Below are 23,398 nucleotides of genomic sequence, written 5' to 3' on the forward strand. Positions count from 1 at the left end.
GCAGCACCAAATGAGATCATGGTGGATGAGGGGCCAGCACCATCCTTTTTAAGTGCCAGTTCTACCTTTACTTAAGTGACAAACATTCATCCTTGATTTTGCTTGTTTGTCATTAAATGTGTAACCATAATTTTGATTAACATCGTTACTATTGAATCTAGTCTTAGCAATATCTACCTTCCGTTGCCACTTTTCTTGAACAGGAACATCACATACTGAAGTTAAAACTGCAAGTCTTCACATTGGGATATTATTTCAAAATATGTGGTAAAAAATACATTAAATTGTAACAATCTGAACAAAGATTGGGTCTACATACTTAGTAGGGACCAGGAGCAGACTTTGGATATTGAGTGACAACAAATGCAGATGCTTGACTCATAGAGAGGCAGCAGGGCAGTTTCAAATGTGGTGCCACCTGACATTTTTCACTGCAGTGGATATGAACTCCCTCAGACTTCCCAAATTTTCACTCCATCCTTCATCTGGAAGGTTGCCAACTCACCTACACAGGCAGAACACAGTGCTAGCCCTTGTTGCTTTTCATTTGGTGGAAGCTCTTCATTGCAGGGAACTTCAACATCAAGTCAACATTTGTGCTCTCATCCACTGCACGTGACTTGCATACATTATGTGATAGTTCTGGGAACACATGACCCCACTATCTATCCAAACTATTGCAATTCTTACATCCTGGACACTGCCTTTCCAAAGGAAGTGGATCACTCTATCATTATTTTGATGCATTAGACCATTATGTCAGATCATCTCCTGGTGGTCTTACACATTGACATCCATGGTGCAGTCCCACCAATCAATTGTCACAGCTGCAAGGCATCGTTTGAGAGAAACATGACACTGTCTTCAACAATACTTTCTGTATGACACCCAGTCATGGATATTGTGCATGCTAAGAGGGCATTACTTCACTTTTAGTCATTTAGTACTTGAAGCAATCAAAACTAATACCCCAAGGGCACTGCAGCAGCCATGAAATTTCCCTTGCAACTGCCACTGCATATACTTCATGTGATCAGCAACAAGGACTGGCACTCCAGGGGTGCAGCAGAGGCCAATAAACTTCCCTTGCAACAGCCACCACACATTTTAATATGATCACCATGAAGAACTCCATGTTTTTTCTAATGGCAACACATCAGGTTTCTGGCAACAAAGAAGCTACTACATCAAGGTAGATGTACTTTGTTACCATATAGTGGTGATGCTGAGTCACAGATAGGCACAACAAAAAGACTCTCACAATTAAAGTTTGCAGCCATTAAGGCCTTCGTCAACAATAGACACACATATATGCACATGCACAAACACACACACACACACACACACACAAATGCAACTCACACACATGACTTCAGTCTCATGCAACTGAAACCACACTGTTAAGTGTGGTTTCAGTTGCCTGAGACTGATGCCGTGTGTGTGTGAGTTGCATTTGCTTGAGTGTGTGTGTGTGTGTGTGTGTGTGTGTGTGTGTGTGTGTGTGTGTGTGACAAAGGCCTTAATGGCTGAGAGCTTTAATTGTGAGTCTTTTTGTTGTGCCTATCTGTAACCTAGTTTCTCAGGTTACCTTTTTTATATTACGCTATTTTATAACTGGAACAATATCCTATAGACAGTTCAGAAACATAGGAATTATTTAAGCCTCACTTTGAGCATCTTAAATCTCATTGCTAATGATTCTAATCAGCTGACAGCCCATAATACTTTGTGAAATCCATATAAGGGGTAAGCAGAATTATGCAAAAGGGAATCAATCTGGTATTAGGATGTACTTACCAGTATACTTCTCCCCATTTATGTAGAACACCGCCTCCTTCCCGTACCTGCAAAAACAAGAAAATGATAAGACTTTACTCTTATAATAATGAAGAAGGTTCACAATCCAAAATAATTCTATGGAAAATTACAAGACCATAACTCAACTTCAATGCAGCAAACACAGACAATAAATGACACAAAAATGTATCATGAACAAAGGAAAATCCAGGATGGAATTTTACAATATTATGAGAAGGAAAGTTGCTACTCACCATAGAGCAGAGATGATGAGTCACAGATAGGCACAACAAAAAGACTTTCACAATTAAAGCTTTGGGCCACTGGCCTTCATCAATAAAAGACACACACACACACACACACACACACACACACACACACACACACACACACACACACACACACATGCAAATGGAACTGACATGTACGTTTGCAGTCTCAGGCAACTAAAACCACACTGCGAGCAGCAGCACCAATGCATGATGGGAGTGGTGACTGGGCTGGAGTAAGTAGGAGGCTGGGGTGGGGAAGGGGAGGGATAGTATGGTGGGAGTGGTGGACAGTGAAGTGCTGCATGTTAGACAGCGGGCAGAAGAGAGATGTGGAGAGGGGGGGGGGGGGGAGTCACAGTAAAGGAGAGAAATAAAAAGACTGGGTGTGGTGGTGGAATGAGGGCTGTGTAGTGCTGGAATAGGAACAGGGAAGGGGCTGGATGTGTAAGGACAGGAGGGTTATGGGATATTGCAGGGAAAGTTCCCACCTGCACAATTCAGAAAAGCTGGTGTTGGTGGGAAGGATCCATATGGCACAGGCTGTGAAGCAGTCACTGAAATGAAGGATATCATGTTTGGTAGCGTGCTCAGTGACAGGGTGCTCCACTTGCTTCTTGGCCGCGGTTTATCAGTGGTCATTCATGCTGACAGACAGCTTGTTGGTTGTCATGCCTACATAGTATGCAGCACAGTGATTGCAGCTTAACTTGTAGACCATATGACTGGCTTCACAGGCAGCCATGCCTTTGGTGGGATAAGTGATGTTAGTGACCAGACTGAGTAGGTGATGTTGGTAGGATGTATGGGACAGGTCTTGCATCTAGGTCTATTACGCGGCTATGAGTCAAGAGGTAAGGGATTGGGAGCAGGGGTCGTGTAGGTTCGGTGGACAGCGGAATACCACTGTGGGAGGGGTGGGAAGGATAGTGGGCAACACATTTCTCATTTCAGGGCATGATTACCTCTCATCATTAGTCACTGTTCTCACCCATCCAGCCTCTTCCTTGTTTCCATTCCAGCACTACACAGCCATCATTCCACCACCACACACACAGTCTTTTATTTCCCTCCTTTTCTGGGACTTCCCTCGTTCGCCCTCCCCATCTCTCTTCTGCCCTCCATCTAACCTGCAGCACTTCACTGTCCACCACCCCCATCATACTATCCCTTCCCCTCACCACCTCAGACTCCTCCTTAGCCCAACCCAGCCGCCATTCCCATCATGAACTGGCGCTGCTGCTTGCAGTGTGGTTTCAGTTGCCTGAGACTGCAGTCATGTATGTGAGTTTATGTGTGTCTATTGAGGATGAAGGCCAATGGCTGATAGCTGTAATTGTGAAAGTTTTTTTTTTGTTGTGCCTACCTGTAACACAAAAATATATTATTGACATTGATGTCAAGCACTATAAAAGAACACATGAAACTATGCACGACTGAATGAACTGGATGGTTACTTACTACCATTTATGTATGTGAAACATTTTTAAGAATAAAAATCTTTTTCAAATTTTGCTCACCAAAAAGGTATAGGTCAGATAGCAAAAATCATCCAGTGGTTCACTTTATATCTGGATACAGCAAAAAATGAAAATTTCTGGAAGACTCAATGACAAAATTTGCCTACAGTCATTTGAATAGCATTTAGACAGTAAATGGATATTATTATTAAGGTTTGCATTTATTTCACCACTGCAGTTTTGACAAAAATAGCTTCAATTGCTACAATGACAAATGAAAATTTCTGTATCGAACTGTTTATTCAAGAGTCATTTCAAAAGGGTATATGAAATAAAATTTGCTGCATAATCATTCTGTCAATGCTGATTACAAGATGTGTTTTCATAAGACAGCAGGAGGGCGTAAGATTCATGAAAACTGACACTTGGTGTAGTGGCTGATGGGAGCAAATGTAAATGGGAAATGCCTTTCAATCTCATCAGCCAGCGTGCCAAGTGTCAATTAGTCTGTGCATGTAGCATGACAATTTGGCATCATAGTGACCTGTGTTTACTTACAGTATTCTAACTTCAATTTAAAACTGTGATGGAGAAAATTTTCAAAAGGGGAACTTTTGTGGCCACAGCCTGATACAAAGACCTCTGAAGACATTTCTTTATGGTACCATAAAAGCCAGTAGCATCCACTGTTTCCTATACTAATTTAGGGGTATCACAATAAAACACAAAATTAAAACACTGTTTAGCTATCTCAGGAACAGGTAATAAATGCTTTACAAATCTTTCTAAAGTGTAGGGGGTGTCATTATAAAGCTAAATGAAATGTTGTACAGCCATCATCACAAACATCCTGTTTTTCTGATAAACTCTGACTAGACATGAAAGTGACATACAACAATACAGTATTTTAAGTTGTTGAATGCATCGACCTTCCTTAATTACTGCACATAACTGACACAAACTGCAAAGAGAACTAACAGTGTGCTAACCAACACTCTAATTCCAGTATCATAAAATCTATTGGCTGAGCACCGCCAACATTTTGTTTGCAGAGGTCATATGTAAACTGTAGTCGGTAGGCTTTGAGCTTGTAACATGTTTATAAACAAAAATGTTTGAGCTGCTGTTTTAATATTCGCTGAATCAATTACTGGTACAGCAGAAGTGACAACTGTAGCATCTTGTCCCTTCTTGGATAAAATTTCTGCAATTTCTGCATACGATGAGCGGGAGCAGAAGAACATCAATTACGCAGCATTCATCCTTGCAGTGACATGGTCTCTGACCATAATCTTTTATTTTAGAGTCGAATTACAAGTATTTTTTGAAGTTGCTTCCTGTCCAACTGTCTTAATATAAGGAACCAAAATCATCGCTCTTAACTCTCTGTTTAGCCAGGTATATCTCGTCTGTGCTGTGTGGTAGGGAATGACTGAATTTTATTTGGTGCTATTTGGTTACATTATGCACAGAATGAGTACTTGTAACTTGGGACTGGTCAGCTTAACCTAATGTGTTAGAACATTTAGCCTATATATCACAATATGAAACAATGTAGTAGATGTTATTCATAAATGTCATACTACAATATGCATTCCTCTGCACCAAGCAATCCTGTAGAAGATTTTTTTTTTACTATTTTCTCATTCATACTGTCCTGTAAACTCTGGGGAAGATGCTTCACCAATTGTACACCTGTAAATCGAGGACATTTTTCAGCAGCTCTCAGTCTGTGAGGTATACTTCTCACTTGGTCTTAATTTCTTGTATCATACGAATGAACATCTGCATTTTTTTCTAGTTATGGGCACAAAAGAGAACTTACAAGAATCGAGAAATCTGTTCTCGGGAACGAAATTGCATCGAATTCATATCTGACAATAATAGTGAATACAGCATGAGTTTCTTTTCTATTTTTAATCTTATTGCATTCAGGGGTGAAAGTACAGACATAAGGCCCCAGGACAAATACCATATCCAGTGTGTTAAGAAATGTGTCTAACGTCTTGAGAGGCAGTACTAACTCTCAAACAAGAAAAAAAGTCCAATAAACATGGGCTCTAAAATTTATGCCTTAAGAGCAATGAGCACTTATTCATCTCTGAAACTGTGAAACACATCTATTTCGAGGAGCGTTCAATAACTGACGTAACAATTTTTTTTCTCGGCTAATTTCGTATGAAAAAATGAAAGAATTGTAGTCGGACATCATGGAATATTCCTGTGTCAGCCCCTACAGTTTCATGAAGGTCCGATAGGTGGCGACACTATATGTAGCCTTCAAAATGGCGTCTGTAACGGAGGTGCGTTCCAACCAGAGAGCTGTCATTGAGTTTCTTTTGGTGGAAAACCAGAGCATTGCAGGTATTCATAGGCGCTTGCAGAATGTCTGCAGATACCTAACGATGAACAAAAGCATGGCGAGTTGTTAGGCGAGGCATATGTCATCATCACACAATGGCATTCAAAGCTGTCCGGCCTCCAGCATGCCGGCCGGGCGCACACAGCTAAGACACCTGCAGAGTTGGAATGTATGAGCAGTTTCATTTGAGATGATTGGTGGATCACAGGCAAACTCTTCACTGTTCAACTGGACGTCTCTGTTGGTAGTACTGACACACTCGACCACTAGTTGAGTGTTTCTCAAAAACGCGTGCTGCTAGGTGTCTCACTGTCTAACAGAAGACCACAAGTAACAACAAAGGACCATCTGTGTGGAATTTCTTGTGTATACAAGGCTGATAGTGACAATTTTTTGCCAAACACTGTTGCAAGTGGTTTAAGATGGGTTCATCACTTCGAACCGGAAAGGAAACAGCAATCCATGGAATGGCGCCACACCGCCTCTCCTCTGTAAAAAAAATCAAAGCCGCACCTCAGTCGGTAAAGTCATGGCAACCGTCCTCTGGAGCTGTGAAGGGGTTGTTCTATTTGATGCCTCCCCCTCACCGTGCAATGATCAATTCTGAAGTGCATTGTCCTACGCTCAGGAAACTGAAGGAAAGACTTCAGCATGTTCGTTGCCACAAAAATGCCAATGGACTTTTTCTCAATCACAACAAAAGGCCTCACACCTTGATTAGGGAAGGATGCACTCCTCTGGAAACAGCATGTGGATGATGGGAAAGTTATTGATGCAGCAAGACACTGGCTCCTACATTAACCAGTAGAGTGTGACCAATCGGGTATACAAGCCATCACAGTAAATGGAGTAAGGCCGTCATGTTGAATGAAGATCATGTTGAAAAATTAGGTTTTATAGCCAAAAGAGTGGGAAATAATATGGTGTATTTAAATGGTGAATAAAAGCAACCTGCATAAAAAAAGATGTTGCATTACTTATTGACTGCCCCTGGTACTAGTGTATTGCTTTCCACATCTTGCGAGGAGAGAACGTAGTATGGACCAAAACAAGGTAAAATGTCCAGTAAAAATGGACTCGAAATTGCATACCTTAAAAGCTATGAGCACTTTTTCACGAGAACGCCCGTAGTAAGGGAGGGAGAGAGTGTGCCGTACCCTCCCCCCCCCCCCCCATCCCCTCCCCTCCCAACCCCCCACCCCGGCCTCCTAGCTCTCAGAGAAGAGAAAAATATAGTGTAAGCAGATGTTTTTCTTTCAAGAAAATAATTTAAAAGTCTTTATTACGCATGTTTTTAACAGGGTCATAGCTGGAACTTATTTACGGCTTCATAAAGATCGTCATTCATCTTCCAAAATATTAAAGATACTTCATACTCCAGGTCTAGCCCCTTAAATTGTCATCTTTGCTTGATCATATTCACTACTGTCAGAGTCGAATCCAAGAATCTGGTCTGGAGGTGGGTGGTGGGTCAGCTGACGGAAGTATTCTATCACTGTGCCGTCTCCAAATTCTCTACAGCAGTGGTCGTCAAACTGCTGCCCCAGGAATGCATGCAGTCCGAATCACGTATTCCTGTGGCCCGCGGTTCTCAGCCGTATTTTACGTGGATGGTTTGGTAAGTCTGATAAAAAAGCAGGAAAAAAGTTTGTTTCGTAAACAACTCACCTTTCTTCTCGACATAGTCTCCTTTCTGGGATGCACACTTGGTCCAACGATCCTCCAGCTTTTCATTATTACCAGAAAAAAGGTTCTATTATATTCTGCAAATCACTTTTTGATTCTAACCATCAAGTCCTTATTTGATGAAAACTTCTCCCCAGCAACCCAGTGTCAAGTTGGGTAACAGGAAAAGGCACCAAGTCTGCTCAGTAGAGTGGATGAGAAACCAGTTCAAAGCCCAGTTCATGTACTTTCGCCATTGTTATCGCTGATTTGTGGACGATGCATTATCCTAGTAAAGGAGCACTTTTTTGCATGTCAACTTGGTCTTTTTTCAGACAACGCAAATTTCAAACGATCCAACAGTGCAGCGTAATAGGGTACAGTTATGGTTCTGCTTTTTTCCAAGTAATCTATGAGGATCATTCCTAAGGAATGTCAAAAAAAAAAATAAAAAACAGTCGCCATCACTTTACCGGTCGACAAATGGTCTTTACCTTCTTCATTGCATTTTTGCCAGCCTCAGTCCATTGTTTAGACTGCCGTTTTGACTCCGGTGTGTAATGATGGATCCAGGTTTCATCAATAGTCACAAATCGGCGCAAAAAACATAGCGGATTCCAACTGAACGTCGCCAGACATCGTGTTGAAATGTTGTACCGAATGCGCTTTTGGTCGACTGTGAGCAATCGCGCCAACCACCTCGCACACAGCTCTCTTCACAACTGATTCAGAATAATATGCATCCACTAAGTTCAGTTGCCTACTGCCCCAGCAACCTCAAGAACTTTTATTGCGCGGTCTTGCATTACCATAGCATGTATTTTGTCAATGATTTCCTTTGTGGTGACCTCAGTTGGACGGCCGGAGTGCGCTTCGTCTTCTGTACTTGTGCGATCTCGTTTAAATTCATTAAAACAAAAGTAAATGGTCTCCAGTGATGGTGCAGAATTCGCGTGAACTTCATCCAATTCTGTTTTAATTTGTGCGGCAGTCCAATTCTTCAACTGAAAATATTTAATAAGAGCACGAAAATCGGTTTTCTGCATTTCCAGTAGCAGTCGACATACTGACCAATTCAGACAGCTGTGTATAATGAAGTGTACGAAGGCGCAACAAAAATGTTCCATTCTTTCATGGAAATTTACCAGACTCACTAAACCACCCTAGTATAATAATATGCAGCTAGCAACTAACAGCCGAATCCATTAACGTCAACTAACGTTAACAACTAGTTATAGGTTAATTTTCCAGCTCAATAACAAGCAAAAATAGTTACAGAGGAAGTAATATTTTGTGATATATTTGATTTTATTTGACATCTGTGGATTCGGCAGTGAGGTAAGTAAAGTTGGTCGTTTTTCTGATATGCAGAGTATGTGAGAGGGGGAATTTTTTATTGTTTGTCTTCCAGTACTGAAAACTCAAGGGTGTATGTGACCCGTCCGTTCCCATCAGTTGCTTTGGTATAAATTTTGACACGGTAGTAACATGAATTCATGAATGCACATTACAGAGACGGTCATCTACAAATTCAATACAAATTTGTAGCAAGGAAAACGATATTAAATTAATGCTTTTGTAAAACATCTCAGTGAGCAGAAGGAAAACGACACTCAAAACATATCAAGTTTTGCCTGAGGTAGTTTGTGTTGGAAAAGCATGAGTTCTATAAACCTTGTCATTACAGAAATACAGAATACTGGTTTCCATGCACGTATCATAAGAAGTAACACACTTTATAAGAACGAATTTCAAGCATCAATTTGTAATCTTTTCAGAAAACTAATGTAATTATTAAATCCTAGGTTTCTTATAAACGGAATGAAATGCGATTTGAAACTGTTATTTGTGCTTACGTATAATTAAATAAAATGGACCAGCTTTCGTCTTAGTGCAGCGTAGCTCGTATCCTCAGTCTCAGTAGATAGCGCCAACATTTTCTTGGCTTGTCACCCTATAACTGAACCGGGTGAATTGTTTTGGTAATCTTCGTTCTAATATTGTCTATCTTAGAAACGGAGGTAGCGGTTGTTAATACAACTGGTTTTCGGCTATACAACGTCTAGTAGCTTTCACAGCAAAAATTTTATGAGATGTACACTGTCTAGTCACATTAATGCGACCACCTGTCAAAAACATGAATGACCACCTTTTGCAGTGCGGACCGCTGCGAGACATGCAGGAAGGGAGTCAATACGGTTCTGGAAGGTACCAACAGGGACGAGGAGTCATGCAGACTACAGTGACGTGGCCAGTGGCGCTACGTTTCTCGGTCGAGGACCCATGGTGCGAGCAGTCCGATCGAGGTGACCTCATAGACGCTCGGTTGCGCTTACATCCGGTTGTTTGGTGGCCAAGGGAGAACGTTAAATTCATCCTGGTGCTCTTCGAACCACCCACATGTTGCATTGTCATGCTGGTAGATGTCATCGTCCTTAGCAAAAACAAACTGCATGTAGGACTGGACATGGGTCCCAAAATCAGATGCATACTTGTGTTGATCCATTGTACCTTCCAGAATGACGAGCTCACCCAGGGGATGCAACGAAATATCCCAGACCATAACGTTCCCTCCTCCAGTCTGCCCCCCCCCCCCCCGCCCCTCCCAGTCCCAAGTGTTTGTGTTGGTTTTCAGACGTTTCAAGAAGTACACGCCAACGGCCATCTGTCGTCTGAAAAGGTGGTATTGGCGTGCAGATTCCAACTTTCGTCATCGATAAGCAGCAGAGGCCCACACGCAGCAACATTCGCCGCAAGATCAGTGAGGATACACTGTTGGTAGCCCTTGGTTCATCTGGGCGATCAGTTGCTCAACAGTTGCACGTCTATTATCCGCCCGTACACATCTCCGCAGCAGTCGTTCATCTATGGCCCAAGGTGCATTACACTTGCCTCGCCGACAGTTTAGGATAGCGCCATTTTGCGATAGACGGTATACTTTAACCTCAGCAGCACAAAAACTATTAACAGACTTAGCCGTTTTGGAAATGTTTCCACCCTTGATCCGAAAGCCAGAGATCATGTCATTTTGACGTCAAACAAATCACTGTTTCCACATTATGACGACTGCACAGTTTTCCACATCCCCGTGGAACACTCGATAGACCCTCCACTGCTAGTGAATCCACCAGGCATCTGTGAGTGGTTATTGCATGTTGACGTCGAACACAGACAGTGGTTCAAATGGTTCAAATGGCTCTGAGCACTATGGGACTAAACTTCTGAGGTCATTAGTCCCCTAGAACTTAGAACTACTTAAACCTAACTAACCTAAGGGCATCACACACATCCACGCCCGAGGCAGGATTCGAACCTGCGACCGCAGCAGGCGCGCGGTTCTGGACTGAAGCGCCTAGAGCCCTTCGGCCACAGCGGCCGGATTTTCAAATTGTATCGATCGGATGGAAGTATAGGGGCTTGGAGACAACCGCATGAATCCATGGACCCTGCATGTCAGCAGGGGACTGTTCAAGCTGGTGGAGGCTCTGTAATGGTGTGGGGCAGTGCTTTTTTTCTGAAAAAAAGTTTGAGGGTACTCTGACATTGGATATAATGCAGCGAAAATTACTTATTACTGAAGCATGGGATACCACCCCTCTGCTTTTAGCTATGATGACATCAACATGTCGAACTAAAAAAAAAGTATCGGATTCTTCAGTTGACTCCGGCTCAAATGAAGCAGGCGATACCGAGAAACGCCCAAACATACAAGAGGAATGTGGTATCGAACACTTCAGTATACATCACCTCAGATGAAGCATGCAATTCGCATCAACTCCTAAACAATAAAAGAAAATGGTATCATACACTTCAGTTGACATATAATACACCTCAGATGAAACAGGTAAGCCGGCCGAGGTGGCCGAGCGGTTCTAGACGCTACAGTCTGCAACCGCGCGACCGCTACGGTCGCAGTTTCGAATCCTGCCTCGGGCATGGATGTGTGTGATGTCCTTAGGTTAGTTAGGTTTAAGTAGTTCTAAGTTCTAGAGGACTGATGACCTCAGAAATTAAGTCCCATCGCGCTCAGAGCCTTTTGAACCAATTTAAACAGGTGAGTCCAATCAACCCTCCAGTCAATGACATCGCTTTTCCCACCAAAAACTGTACTGGTATCGTTCGTATTGCAATTACCAACACGAAAAAATGAAATAAAAAATTTACGTCCGTGAAATAAATCTTTGGCACTCTTCCAAGTTCTCAAAATCGTAAAAAAATTACTTTATCGACGAAAAAGTTTACGGGTACGCATCCCCAAGCGTTCCCCCAGAAAAACAGCACTGGTGTGGGGTATGTGCAATTGCAGTGATACGGGACATCTGATACTCTGACAGGTGACATGTAAGTAAGCATCCTGTCTGATCAGCTGCATCCATTCATGTCTGCTGTGCATTCCGACGGACTTGAGCAGTTCCAACAGGACAATGCGAGACCCCACACGTCCAGAATTGCTACAGAGTGGCTCCAGGAACACTCTTCTGAGTTAAACACTCCAAACTCCACAGACGTGAACATTATTGAGCATATCTGGGATGCCTTGCAATGTGCTGTTCAGAAGAAATCTCCACCCCTCGTACTCTTACTGATTCATGCACAGCCCTGGAGGGTTCATGATGTCAATTCTCTGCAGCATAACTTCAGACATTACTCAAGTCCATGCCATGTCGTGCTGCAGCACTTCTGCGCGCTCGCGGGGGACCTATACGATATTAGGCAGGTGTACCTGTTCCTTTACCTCTTCACTATAGTTAGAAGAGGGGCTAAATCTACCACAAATTCAGTAAAGAATCTGACAGTGATTCCATAGGGCTCTGGTGCTTTGTTCAATTTTAACGATTTTACCTATTTCTCAACACCATTGAGACTAATACTTATTTCATTCGGCTTTTCAGTGGTTCGAAGATTATACGGAGCATTTCTTCTGGGTTTTCATTTGGAAAGGAACATATGAAAACGGAGTTGAGCGTTTCAGCTTTTGCTTATCTACATTCAGTTTCAGTTCCTGTCTCATTCGCTAGGTATTGGACACGAATTTTGGTGCCTTTACATACAACCAGAATTTATTTGGGTTTTGTGAAATATTTTTGACAATAGTCTGCGACAGTAGTCACTGAAGACATTAGGCATTACTCACTTGACAGCCAAACGCGTTAATTCAGTATCTCTCAATCTACATACCAGAGCTTTGTTTCATCTCTAATATGCAGTACTCTATCTTTCCTTAGAAGTTTCTTTACAGTGACTGTATATCTTGCAAGTTCATTTTCATTATGAACTGTTCTACTCGGTACATATCTACTCTGTGCATTGTCAACTATTCTTTTAAAATTGAGGCATTGTCCTCTACATGCTCCTGTCCTGTGCTGAAAGTTTCAAGTTCCTTATTGAGATAGTACTGATTTTTATCTAGTTTTCTGAATATACAGGGTGGTCCATTGATCGTGACCGGGCCAAATATCTCACGAAATAAGCGTCAAACGAAAAAACTATAAAGAACGAAACTTGTCTAGTTTGAAGGGGGAAACCAGATGGCGCCATGGTTGGCCCGCTAGATGGCGCTGCCATAGGTCAAACGGATATCAACTGCATTTCTTTAGATAGGAACCCCCATATTTTATTACATATTCGTGTAGTACGTAAAGAAATATGTATGTATTAGTTGGACTACTTCTTTCGCTTTGTGGTACATGGCTAGACGAGTTTCGTTCTTTGTAGTTTTTTCGTTTGATGCTTATTTCGTGAGATATTTGGCCCGGTCACTATCAATTGGACCACCATATATATATATATATATATATATATATATATATATATATATATATATATATATACTCTCCTGGAAATGGAAAAAAGAACACATTGACACCGGTGTGTCAGACCCACCATACTTGCTCCGGACACTGCGAGAGGGCTGTACAAGCAATGAACACACGCACGGCACAGCGGACACACCAGGAACCGCGGTGTTGGCCGTCGAATGGCGCTAGCTGCGCAGCATTTGTGCACCGCCGCCGTCAGTGTCAGCCAGTTTGCCGTGGCATACGGAGCTCCATCGCAGTCTTTAACACTGGTAGCATGCCGCGACAGCATGGACGTGAACCGTATGTGCAGTTGACGGACTTTGAGCGAGGGCGTATAGTGGGCATGCGGGAGGCCGGGTGGACGTACCGCCGAATTGCTCAACACGTGGGGCGTGAGGTCTCCACAGTACATCGATGTTGTCGCCAGTGGTCGGCGGAAGGTGCACGTGCCCGTCGACCTGGGACCGGACTGCAGCGACGCACGGATGCACGCCAAGACCGTAGGATCCTACGCAGTGCCGTAGGGGACCGCACCGCCACTTCCCAGCAAATTAGGGACACTGTTGCTCCTGGGGTATCGGCGAGGACCATTCGCAACCGTCTCCATGAAGCTGGGCTACGGTCCCGCACACCGTTAGGCCGTCTTCCGCTCACGCCCCAACATCGTGCAGCCCGCCTCCAGTGGTGTCGCGACAGGCGTGAATGGAGGGACGAATGGAGACATGTCGTCTTCAGCGATGAGAGTCGCTTCTGCCTTGGTGCCAATGATGGTCGTATGCGTGTTTGGCGCCGTGCAGGTGAGCGCCACAATCAGGACTGCATACGACCGAGGCACACAGGGCCAACACCCGGCATCATGGTGTGGGGAGCGATCTCCTACACTGGCTGTACACCACTGGTGATCGTCGAGGGGACACTGAATAGTGCACGGTACATCCAAACCGTCATCGAACCCATCGTTCTACCATTCCTAGACCGGCAAGGGAACTTGCTGTTCCAACAGGACAATGCACGTCCGCATGTATCCCGTGCCACCCAACGTGCTCTAGAAGGTGTAAGTCAACTACCCTGGCCAGCAAGATCTCCGGATCTGTCCCCCATTGAGCATGTTTGGGACTGGATGAAGCGTCGTCTCACGCGGTCTGCACGTCCAGCACGAACGCTGGTCCAACTAAGGCGCCAGGTGGAAATGGCATGGCAAGCCACAGGACTACATCAAGCATCTCTACGATCGTCTCCATGGGAGAATAGCAGCCTGCATTGCTGCGAAAGGTGGATATACACTGTACTAGTGCCGACATTGTGCATGCTCTGTTGCCTGTGTCTATGTGCCTGTGGTTCTGTCAGTGTGATCATGTGATGTGTCTGACCCCAGGAATGTGTCAATAAAGTTTCCCCTTCCTGGGACAATGAATTCACGGTGTTCTTATTTCAATTTCCAGGAGTGTATATATATATATATATATATATATATATATATATATATATATATATATATATATATATATATATATATATATATAATTTGTTTTCGTTGTACCATGTAGCTTTATAGTTTGTTTTCGTTTTTCCATGTAGTTTGACAATCATTGTTGCCATAGCCCCATCATGGTCACATACCAATTTCGATGTGGACATCCTCAAAGAGGCCACGTCTATTTGTTGCCATTACGTCCCATATGTTGAGTGGGGCTCCTAACTATCTGTTCTAGGTAGTTTTCAGAGAAGGCATATAGTAATTTCACGTGATGTCTTTTTATCATTCCCACCACTAACAAAACTGAAATTGTCCCAATTAATTGTTGGATGATAAAAGTCTCCACCAATGATTACAGTACGACTGGGGAACTTACGTACAAGTGAACTCAGTGCATATACCTGGGGGCCTCCTGCAACATGTTGAAGAGGCTATTCCAGCAGCCACTGAGGAAACAGGGTGCCACCAACTGCAGACTCTGGTGCATGTTGGACTTAGTGATGTCTGTCGGCTGGGCTCCGAGGTCATACTTCGGTCATGCCAGCGACTGGCAAAAGAAGGTTGAGAAGACAGCCTTGTACGTCTAGTTTCAACGAAGCTCACAATTTGCAGCACTGTCCCCAGAACTGACCTTTGCCCTTTGGTTCTGAGCCAAGTGAAAGAACTAAACCAGAGACTTCGAAGTTTCTGTGACAAGCAGAGCTAAAGAAATGACTCTTACGGCTGAAAGTATCAAAATCCCAATGATAAACTGCCAAAGCATTCGCACCAACGTGCCAGAATTTGAAGTGCTCATGAATTTAATTATAAAAAATCCTAGCAAGAATGACATGTTTTCATGAAACTTCCTTCAACAGATCTTAAAACGGCTTTCTCTCATAACACGCGAGTTATATCGCGAAAATAATTAAAAACGAAAATTCTTCAACCACCAACATCATCCCGTCATTTTATTACAAAAAATGTACAAATAACGATTCGTTCTTGAGACATTCCATGGGCTGGTGCTTAGAAACAGCAAATATTCGTAGGGTTTAACGTATAACACAAAACCACTGAATATGGGCTTCTACTGAACACGATAAATACGGCATAGCGACTTGCTTTCCGTTTATCACGTACAAAGCATTCTCGCTTCTTATTGGTTCTGCTTTACGTGGCACGTTGCCGAAATATCGCAAAACTTATTTTGTGCTTCACGTGACGAAATGGCTCCTCAACGACAAATAGCAGGAAGTGACGTCAGAAAACTCGCAGAGCTCCACGTCAACGTTAGCAAACTCGTTCTGTATGCCGACGGCTTAAGGGGTACCATCATTCGCCTTATGTCTGAACTGCTGACGATAATGGACCCCTTCCCTTTTGTAGTTGCCTCCTGCTGACACCGGAACAAGCATTTCCCCAAAACAGGTGAAGCGAGTCCCAATGGCTCAGTTTCAATTTCAGTGAAAGACAGAACCTAGTATTTACGGTTATGGGGGATCGATGCAACACCCGGAGTCCTCTCTGGTCGCTTTCCAGTCTGTACAGAACGCCAAGATCTGCCACTGATATGCCACACGCAGTCAGGTGGACGAATAATGAGAAACCCTGTAGTTTCTGCACAGGAGACAGGATCCGCAGGAGAGGATAATAATTGAGGTACCTCTAGTACCGATATCACAGGGAAGCGACTCTCAGGGTACTCCTTAGCTGTCAATCGTTTGGCAGTAGTCAGGGTGATTTCCAGCTGCTTATGATCATCAACGAATTCATCCTGTCCTCGAGTGCATTCAGATGGCGCTGCATTTTGGCTCGTGCATTGTATTGCAAGGCAGTGAAAAAATAACTTTAAATTAAGCCTGCGGATTATCGTTTAATATGTTGAGCTAAAAAGTTGCTAATACATATAAGAATTGAAGCAGATACACAAAACGAGATTTCTAGTAAGGCCACACGAAAACTTGTGGTAAAATTACTAGTTTCCTAAAACGTTTTGAAGTAATTGTAGTTGTTAGCAAAACCATAAACAGAGTTAATTTACGATAAATGCAGATAATATATGGCGATAAATGTAGATAATATATGGGACTTCTTCTGTCTAATGGAAAACTAAACGTAGCACAGTATGTTAGTTAGAATATGTGCTACATTAATTAAATCATAACGTCGATTTACTACAAATAGCTCTTAGATTGCCGGCCGGAGTGGCCGTGCGGTTCTAGGTGCTACAGTCTGGAACCAAGCGACCGCTACGGTCGCAGGTTCGAATCCTGCCTCGGGCATGGATGTGTGTGATGTCCTTAGGTTAGTTAGCTTTAAGTTCTAGGTGACTGATGACCTCAGAAGTTAAGTCGCATAGTGCTGAGAGCCATTTGAACCATTTTTTTTTTTTTTTTTTTTTTTTTTTTTTTTGCTCGTAGATTATGCGCAGGACGATGGTAGCTTGCGAAAATTCTCAAAAACGCACATTTGTGTTGATAGACTATGAAATTCAGGGGCGATGTATCCTTTGGCGGAACAAACTCTGATTTTCTACGCAATACATTACGTATCCAAAATACTCGTACTGGTACCTTACGAAGGTTTAGTTTTGTAGGCATCCGAAAATTTTCAGAAATAAGCTACTTGTCCTGTAATTGTATAATGAAATGAGAGAACGATTGTTCTGAATGAGAATATGCCTAGTGTTCTCAAAAATTTTAAAAGAGCACAATTAATTTTAAGCCCATAATTTACTATAACAGTACGATTTCATCGCAGCACTCGCGAATGTTCGAAATGTGACAATATATCACAATACAAACGGATATTGATACAATCAACGAAATATTATGCTGAAGCGACGCGAACAGTGAAATATGTGAATCTAGAACAAATTGGCACTCGAATCTTGTACACGTGGTCACACACAAATTCCGAAGTCGGCTTTGTATATAAAAAAGTGAGTATTGCACGGATATTTCACTTCGCTCTTTCTGTGCACATTTCTACACTGGTGTGCCGAAGAAGAATACTGCAGGGTGAGTTTCTGTCGGTCAAAATCGCCAAAAATGTGCAGCATCAACAAAGCACTTCTTCTGCCTTTCCTTGAAGATTAGATTAGATTAGATTTACTTTCATTCCACTTGATCCGTAGTGAGGAGGTCCTCCTGGATGTGGAACATGTCAGAAAAACAACAATACATGACAAATATTTACAACTAAAACAAATAAGCTAATGTACAATTCCACAGGTCCCAAGTGGAATGATCGTCATTTCTTAATGAACACTAAGAGTCATTTTACAAATACTAATGCACTGAATTTAAAATAAAAAAGTTTATTTATTTATAAGGTAATAAACATGTAATACAACTACTGTAATACTTATTTACAATGAACACATTACTGCACTGAAATGGTGCAGAAGTTAGATTATACTCACACACACACACACACACACACACACACACACACACACACACAAATTTTCAGAGAACACATTACTGCACTGAAATTGTGCAGAAGTTATGTTGTACTTATATACAAATCAGTTGGTTTTACTAAGAAATTCATCAATGGAGTAGAAGGAGTTGGCCACCAATAAATCCTTTAGGCTTCTCTTAAACTGAATTTCATTGGTTGTTAAGCTTTTTATGGCTGCTGGCAAGTTATTGAAAATGTGTGTTCCTGAATAATGCACACCTTTTTGTACAAGACTAAGTGACTTTAAATCCTTATGAAGATTATTCTTATTTCTAGTATTGATTCCATGAATTGAGCTGTTGGTTTGAAAAAATGATATATTTTTAATGACAAATTTCATTAAGGAATAAATATATTGGGAAGCTGTAGTTAGTATCCCTAGTTCCCTAAACAGGCTTCTGCAGGATGTTCTTGAGTTCACACCACATATAATTCTTACTGCACGTTTTTGTGCCCGGAAAACTTTAGCGTGGCTTGATGAATTACCCCAAAAAATAATCCCATATGACATTATGGAATGAAAATAAGCATAGTATGCCAGCTTTTTCATTTTTATATCCCCTATGTCTGACAAAATTCGCATTGCAAACAGAGATTTGTTAAGACGCTTCAGCAGTTCTGTTGTGTGCTCCTCCCAATTGAATTTATTATCAAGCTGTAATCCCAAGAATTTAACACTGTCCACTTCTTCTATCTTCTTGTCATCGTATGTTAGACATATACTCTTGGGACACCCCTTACAAGTTCTGAACTGCATGTAGTGTGTTTTTTCAAAGTTTAGTGACAAAGAATTGGCTAGGAACCAGTGATTAATGTCCACAAATATTTTATTGGCTGATCTTTCTAAGACTACACTTGATTTGCTATTTATTGCAATGTTTGTATCATCGGCAAACAAAACAAACTTGGCATCTGGTAATGTTACTGATGAAAGGTCATTGATATACACAAGAAAAAGTAAGGGCCCCAAAATGGAACCTTGTGGGACCCCACATGTAATTAGTTCCCAGTTGGATGATGCCTGATAGCTTGATACATGTCTCTTTCCTAATAACACCCTTTGTTTCCTGCCAGAGATATAAGATTTGAACCATTTTGCAGCATTTCCTGTTACACTATAATATTCTAGTTTACTTAAAAGGATATTGTGATTTACACAGTCAAATGCCTTTGACAGATCACAAAATATACCAGTTGCCTGCAATTTTTTGTCTAATGAATTAAGCACATTTTCACTGTAAGTGAAGATAGCCTTCTCAATATCAGAACCTTTTAGAAATCCAAACTGTGACTTTGACAGTGTGTTATTTGAGATAAGATGGTTATAAAGACGACTGTACATTACTTTTTCGAAAAATTTTGAGAATGCTGGTAACAGTGAAATTGGACGGAAATTTGATGCTATTTCTTTATCTCCCTTCTTAAACAGTGGCTTAACGTCAGCATATTTTAGCCATTCAGGAAATATTCCACTGATAAACGACTGGTTACACAGATAGCTTAATATGTTACTTAGCTCAGAATCACATTCTTTAATTAACTTTGTTGATATTTCATCATACCCACTAGATGTTTTTGATTTTAAAGATTTTATGATGGACATTATTTCTGTTGGGGTAGTGAGGGTCAAATTCATATTATGGAAGTTACTTGAAATGTCTGGTCTAAGGTAATCCATAGCAGCATCTACCGAACCTGATAACCCCATCTTTTCAGTAACAGTTATAAAATGTTTGTTAAAAAGTTCTGCAACACTATACACATCTGTCACCAATGTATCATTTACTCTTAATGCTATTTGTTCCTCTTCATGTCTGGCTCTACCGGTCTCCTCCTTCACAATATCCCATATTGTCTTTATTTTGTTATCTGATATGACTATCTTTTCCTTGTAATATATTTGCTTTGACATCCGTATTACAGTCTTTAATATTTTGCAGTATTTCTTATAATGTGCTATAACATCAACATTGGAAATGTTTCGGATTGACAGATACAGTTTTCTTTTTGTTTTACAAGATACCCCTATTCCTCGAGTAATCCATGGCTTCTTTTTAGATTTTCCTCTAACCTTGGTAAGTTTTGGGGGAAAGCAGTGTTCAAATAAGGTAAGCACTTTATTAGCAAAACTGTTATATTTTTCATTCATGCCATGAGCACTGTAAACATCAGTCCAGTGAATGTCTCTGAGGAGTGTCCTAAAATAATTAATTTTTGGCTTACTGATTACCCTCTTGAGCTCAGATTTAACAGATTTTATATCCTGTGCAGTATTAACATTTAACAGAAGGAACTGCATGTCATGGTCTGAGAGGCCATTGACTATTGGTTTTGTAATATAATTTTGTTCATTGGACTTTTCTATAAAGATATTATCAATGGCTGTTTGTGAGCAAGTGGCTATCCTGGTGGGGAACTTTACTGTGGGAATTAAGTTGAATGATAGTGTTACTAACTCAAATAAGTTCTTATTGGGAGAGTCTTTAAGGAAATCTACATTGAAATCACCAGCAACCACTATTTCTTTGTTTTTGGTTGTTAAATGGGCCAGTACAGCTTCAAGGTGGTTTACAAACAGATTAAAGTTACCTGCAGGTGCTCGATATACACTTAATATTATGAAAGATTTTTTGTGAAAATCTAATTCTGTTGCACATGCTTCCATATGCTGTTCTAGGCAAAATTTATGAATGTCTATGTTCTTAAATTTATGACAGTTCCTGATGAATGTGGCAACTCCTCCTTTCTCCATTTCTGATCTACAAAAGTGAGATGCTAACCTAAACCCTGTAACACTTAAAAGTTCTATACCAGTGGTCACATGATGTTCAGAGAGGCAGATTATGTCAGCTGGGTTTGAAGACTCTAATTCATCTATGCAGATAGTTAATTCATTAATTTTATTTCTCAGTCCTCGAATATTTTGATGCAATAAAGATAGCTGACATTTCACATTGACTGAGTTAAAATTGGGTGGAGTTAAAATATCTGCTGACAGTTGAAAATTCTTAACCAATGGCTGTTTATGCTGATGTAATAAGCTGGAATTATGTTTTTTGATTTCTTTCTCAAACTGAAGGTTTGTCTCAGTCCTAACCTCTCTTAAAATTTGCTTTCTTTCTGTCCTCCCTACCCTAAAAAAGGGTCTTTTCTGAATCCTATAACCACTGGTATTTTACCACTCATGACAGTGCCTCCCCCCTTTAACTTTCCTGCTATTTCCCCAGCCAATTTACCCTTCCCCTTCCTGTTGAGGTGAAGGCCATGCCTAGTATAATCCCACCTACTGAGAGAATCAACATGAACCACACCAATGTGTGACCCCGCACCCAACATGAGCAGCCGTTCCAGCTCCAAATTAACTCTCTTGACAGAAGAGTTCAAATGAGGTCGGTCATGGCGCCCAAGAACAGATACAAACTCAACACTAGTATGCTTCGATGCTGATGCAATCTTCGCCAGGTCACACTCTATACTGTACCCAGGATCTCTGTCAATACTGTTACCTGCCCCACCCACTATAACCACGGTGTCTTCCTTAGTGAAATCTTTGCAAAGTGATCCTAAATCCTCTGTCACCTGCTCCAGACCAGCACTAGGTTTAAAAAAATTGGTGACCTGGTATTCTGATCCTAGTTCATCCTGCAAGAGTTGGCCAACACCTCTTGGGTGGGAACTACCTAACAACAACACTTTCTTTCTCTTTTCTGATTTCCCTACATTCTTACTTTTCAATTTTCTGCTGAAAGTTTGTTGTGCCTTGTCTACACCTGCAACTGCTTGAGGCTCACCAGCTTCTAACTGAAGCAACAGGTCAAATCTATTTTCCACATTCACCATAAAGCTGTCAGACAAAGTTCTAGGCCTGTTCCTCCTGTTGCCTGTTGCCACTTCCCACCTCTCTTTACCCTTCTCCCTCCTTAACCTGTCAAGATCTCCCCTGGCCTTGTCTAACTCAGCCTGAAGGGCAGCAATTTTCCCCTCCTGTTCCAGTATCTTCCTATCTCTACTACAAATCCTACAAAACCACTGATGAGTCTCATTTACTTCCCCTATTCCCACGCCACTACAGTCACCCACAGGCACAACAGCAGATTTGTACCATCTTGCGTGTGTTGTGGAGTCTGAAGTGTGGTTTTGTTTGAGAATGACTTCAAATTAAGTATGAAAGTAGTACAGGCAGCTCATCTTTACTGAAGAGCTGCTCGATCAGGCCAGACAACGAATCGAAAGTGGAGGTAAGTGAATGGTTGCCGCTGCATTTGGTATGAAAGAGTTTACTTTAAGGCAAAGACTGAAAGCTGTGAATACAGAACAGAGCCTTCGGTTTTTTTTTTGTTAAACGTTCGGTATAGAAATACATGGGTTGTGTTCAAAATATTAAGATTATAGGTTGCGTTGTGTTTTAGGGCACTGTACCAACGTCACTGGGACGTGGTGTAAAAAAGATTTTTGTTAGATGAGCTTGAAAAAGAATTCGTAAAGCACGTCAAGGACCTTGGTGCTAGGTTCTACAGTATCAGCAGGAAGCAGCTCATGTAATTGGTGTATGAGTACACACAGGCTAACAAGTTGGATCACCGCTTCAGTAAGGACACAAATGCAACTGGACAGCACTGGGTCCAACATATCTGCTAAAGGTACGATATTACACTCTGGACTCCAGATAAATGAGCTTAGGCAGGAGTATTGCTTCCAATACATTCCAAATTAGAGTCTTTTTTTTTTTAAATTGAAGCAGGTAGTAGAAAAGATTTTTGCTCATTGCATTTATAACATATATGAGACAGGAATATATTTTGTTCCTAACAAGTTTCCTAAGGACGTAAGTCAGAAAAGAAACTGTTTGTTTGGGAAGGTTTTGTCAGCAGAGAGACTAAACCGTCACAGTTGTCTGTGTAATGAATCCTGTCGTTTCCTTCATAGCTCGAGCCGTAGTCTTCCCATGAAAGGGAAGGAAGCCTGAGCTCTTCAAAGATGCGCCCGAAGGAGCTCTCTCCACGATCGCAGAGTGGTTTCATAAACTCTGATCTCTTCGTTGGCTGGCTAAAGCACTTCAGTGACTATGCCAGATCAACTAAAGATGACCCAGTCCTCTTTATAGTCGACAGCTACATGTG

The 23,398-nt window shown here is 41.6% G+C and overlaps 1 protein-coding gene across 1 annotated transcript in view; it reads right to left on the reverse strand.

Moving 5' to 3' along the window:
* The window catches only part of LOC126100961 (uncharacterized), a 239,951-nt gene that overhangs the window by 168,403 nt on the left and 48,150 nt on the right, over positions 1-23,398 (reverse strand). Inside the window, exon 2 of the mRNA XM_049911623.1 lies at positions 1,798-1,844. Within this exon, the coding sequence (XP_049767580.1) occupies positions 1,798-1,844 (47 nt within the window). The remainder of the gene's footprint in view (positions 1-1,797; positions 1,845-23,398) is intronic.

Source organism: Schistocerca cancellata, chromosome 9 (genome assembly GCF_023864275.1).
Source record: "Schistocerca cancellata isolate TAMUIC-IGC-003103 chromosome 9, iqSchCanc2.1, whole genome shotgun sequence".
In the NCBI taxonomy this organism is placed as follows: domain Eukaryota; kingdom Metazoa; phylum Arthropoda; class Insecta; order Orthoptera; family Acrididae; genus Schistocerca; species Schistocerca cancellata.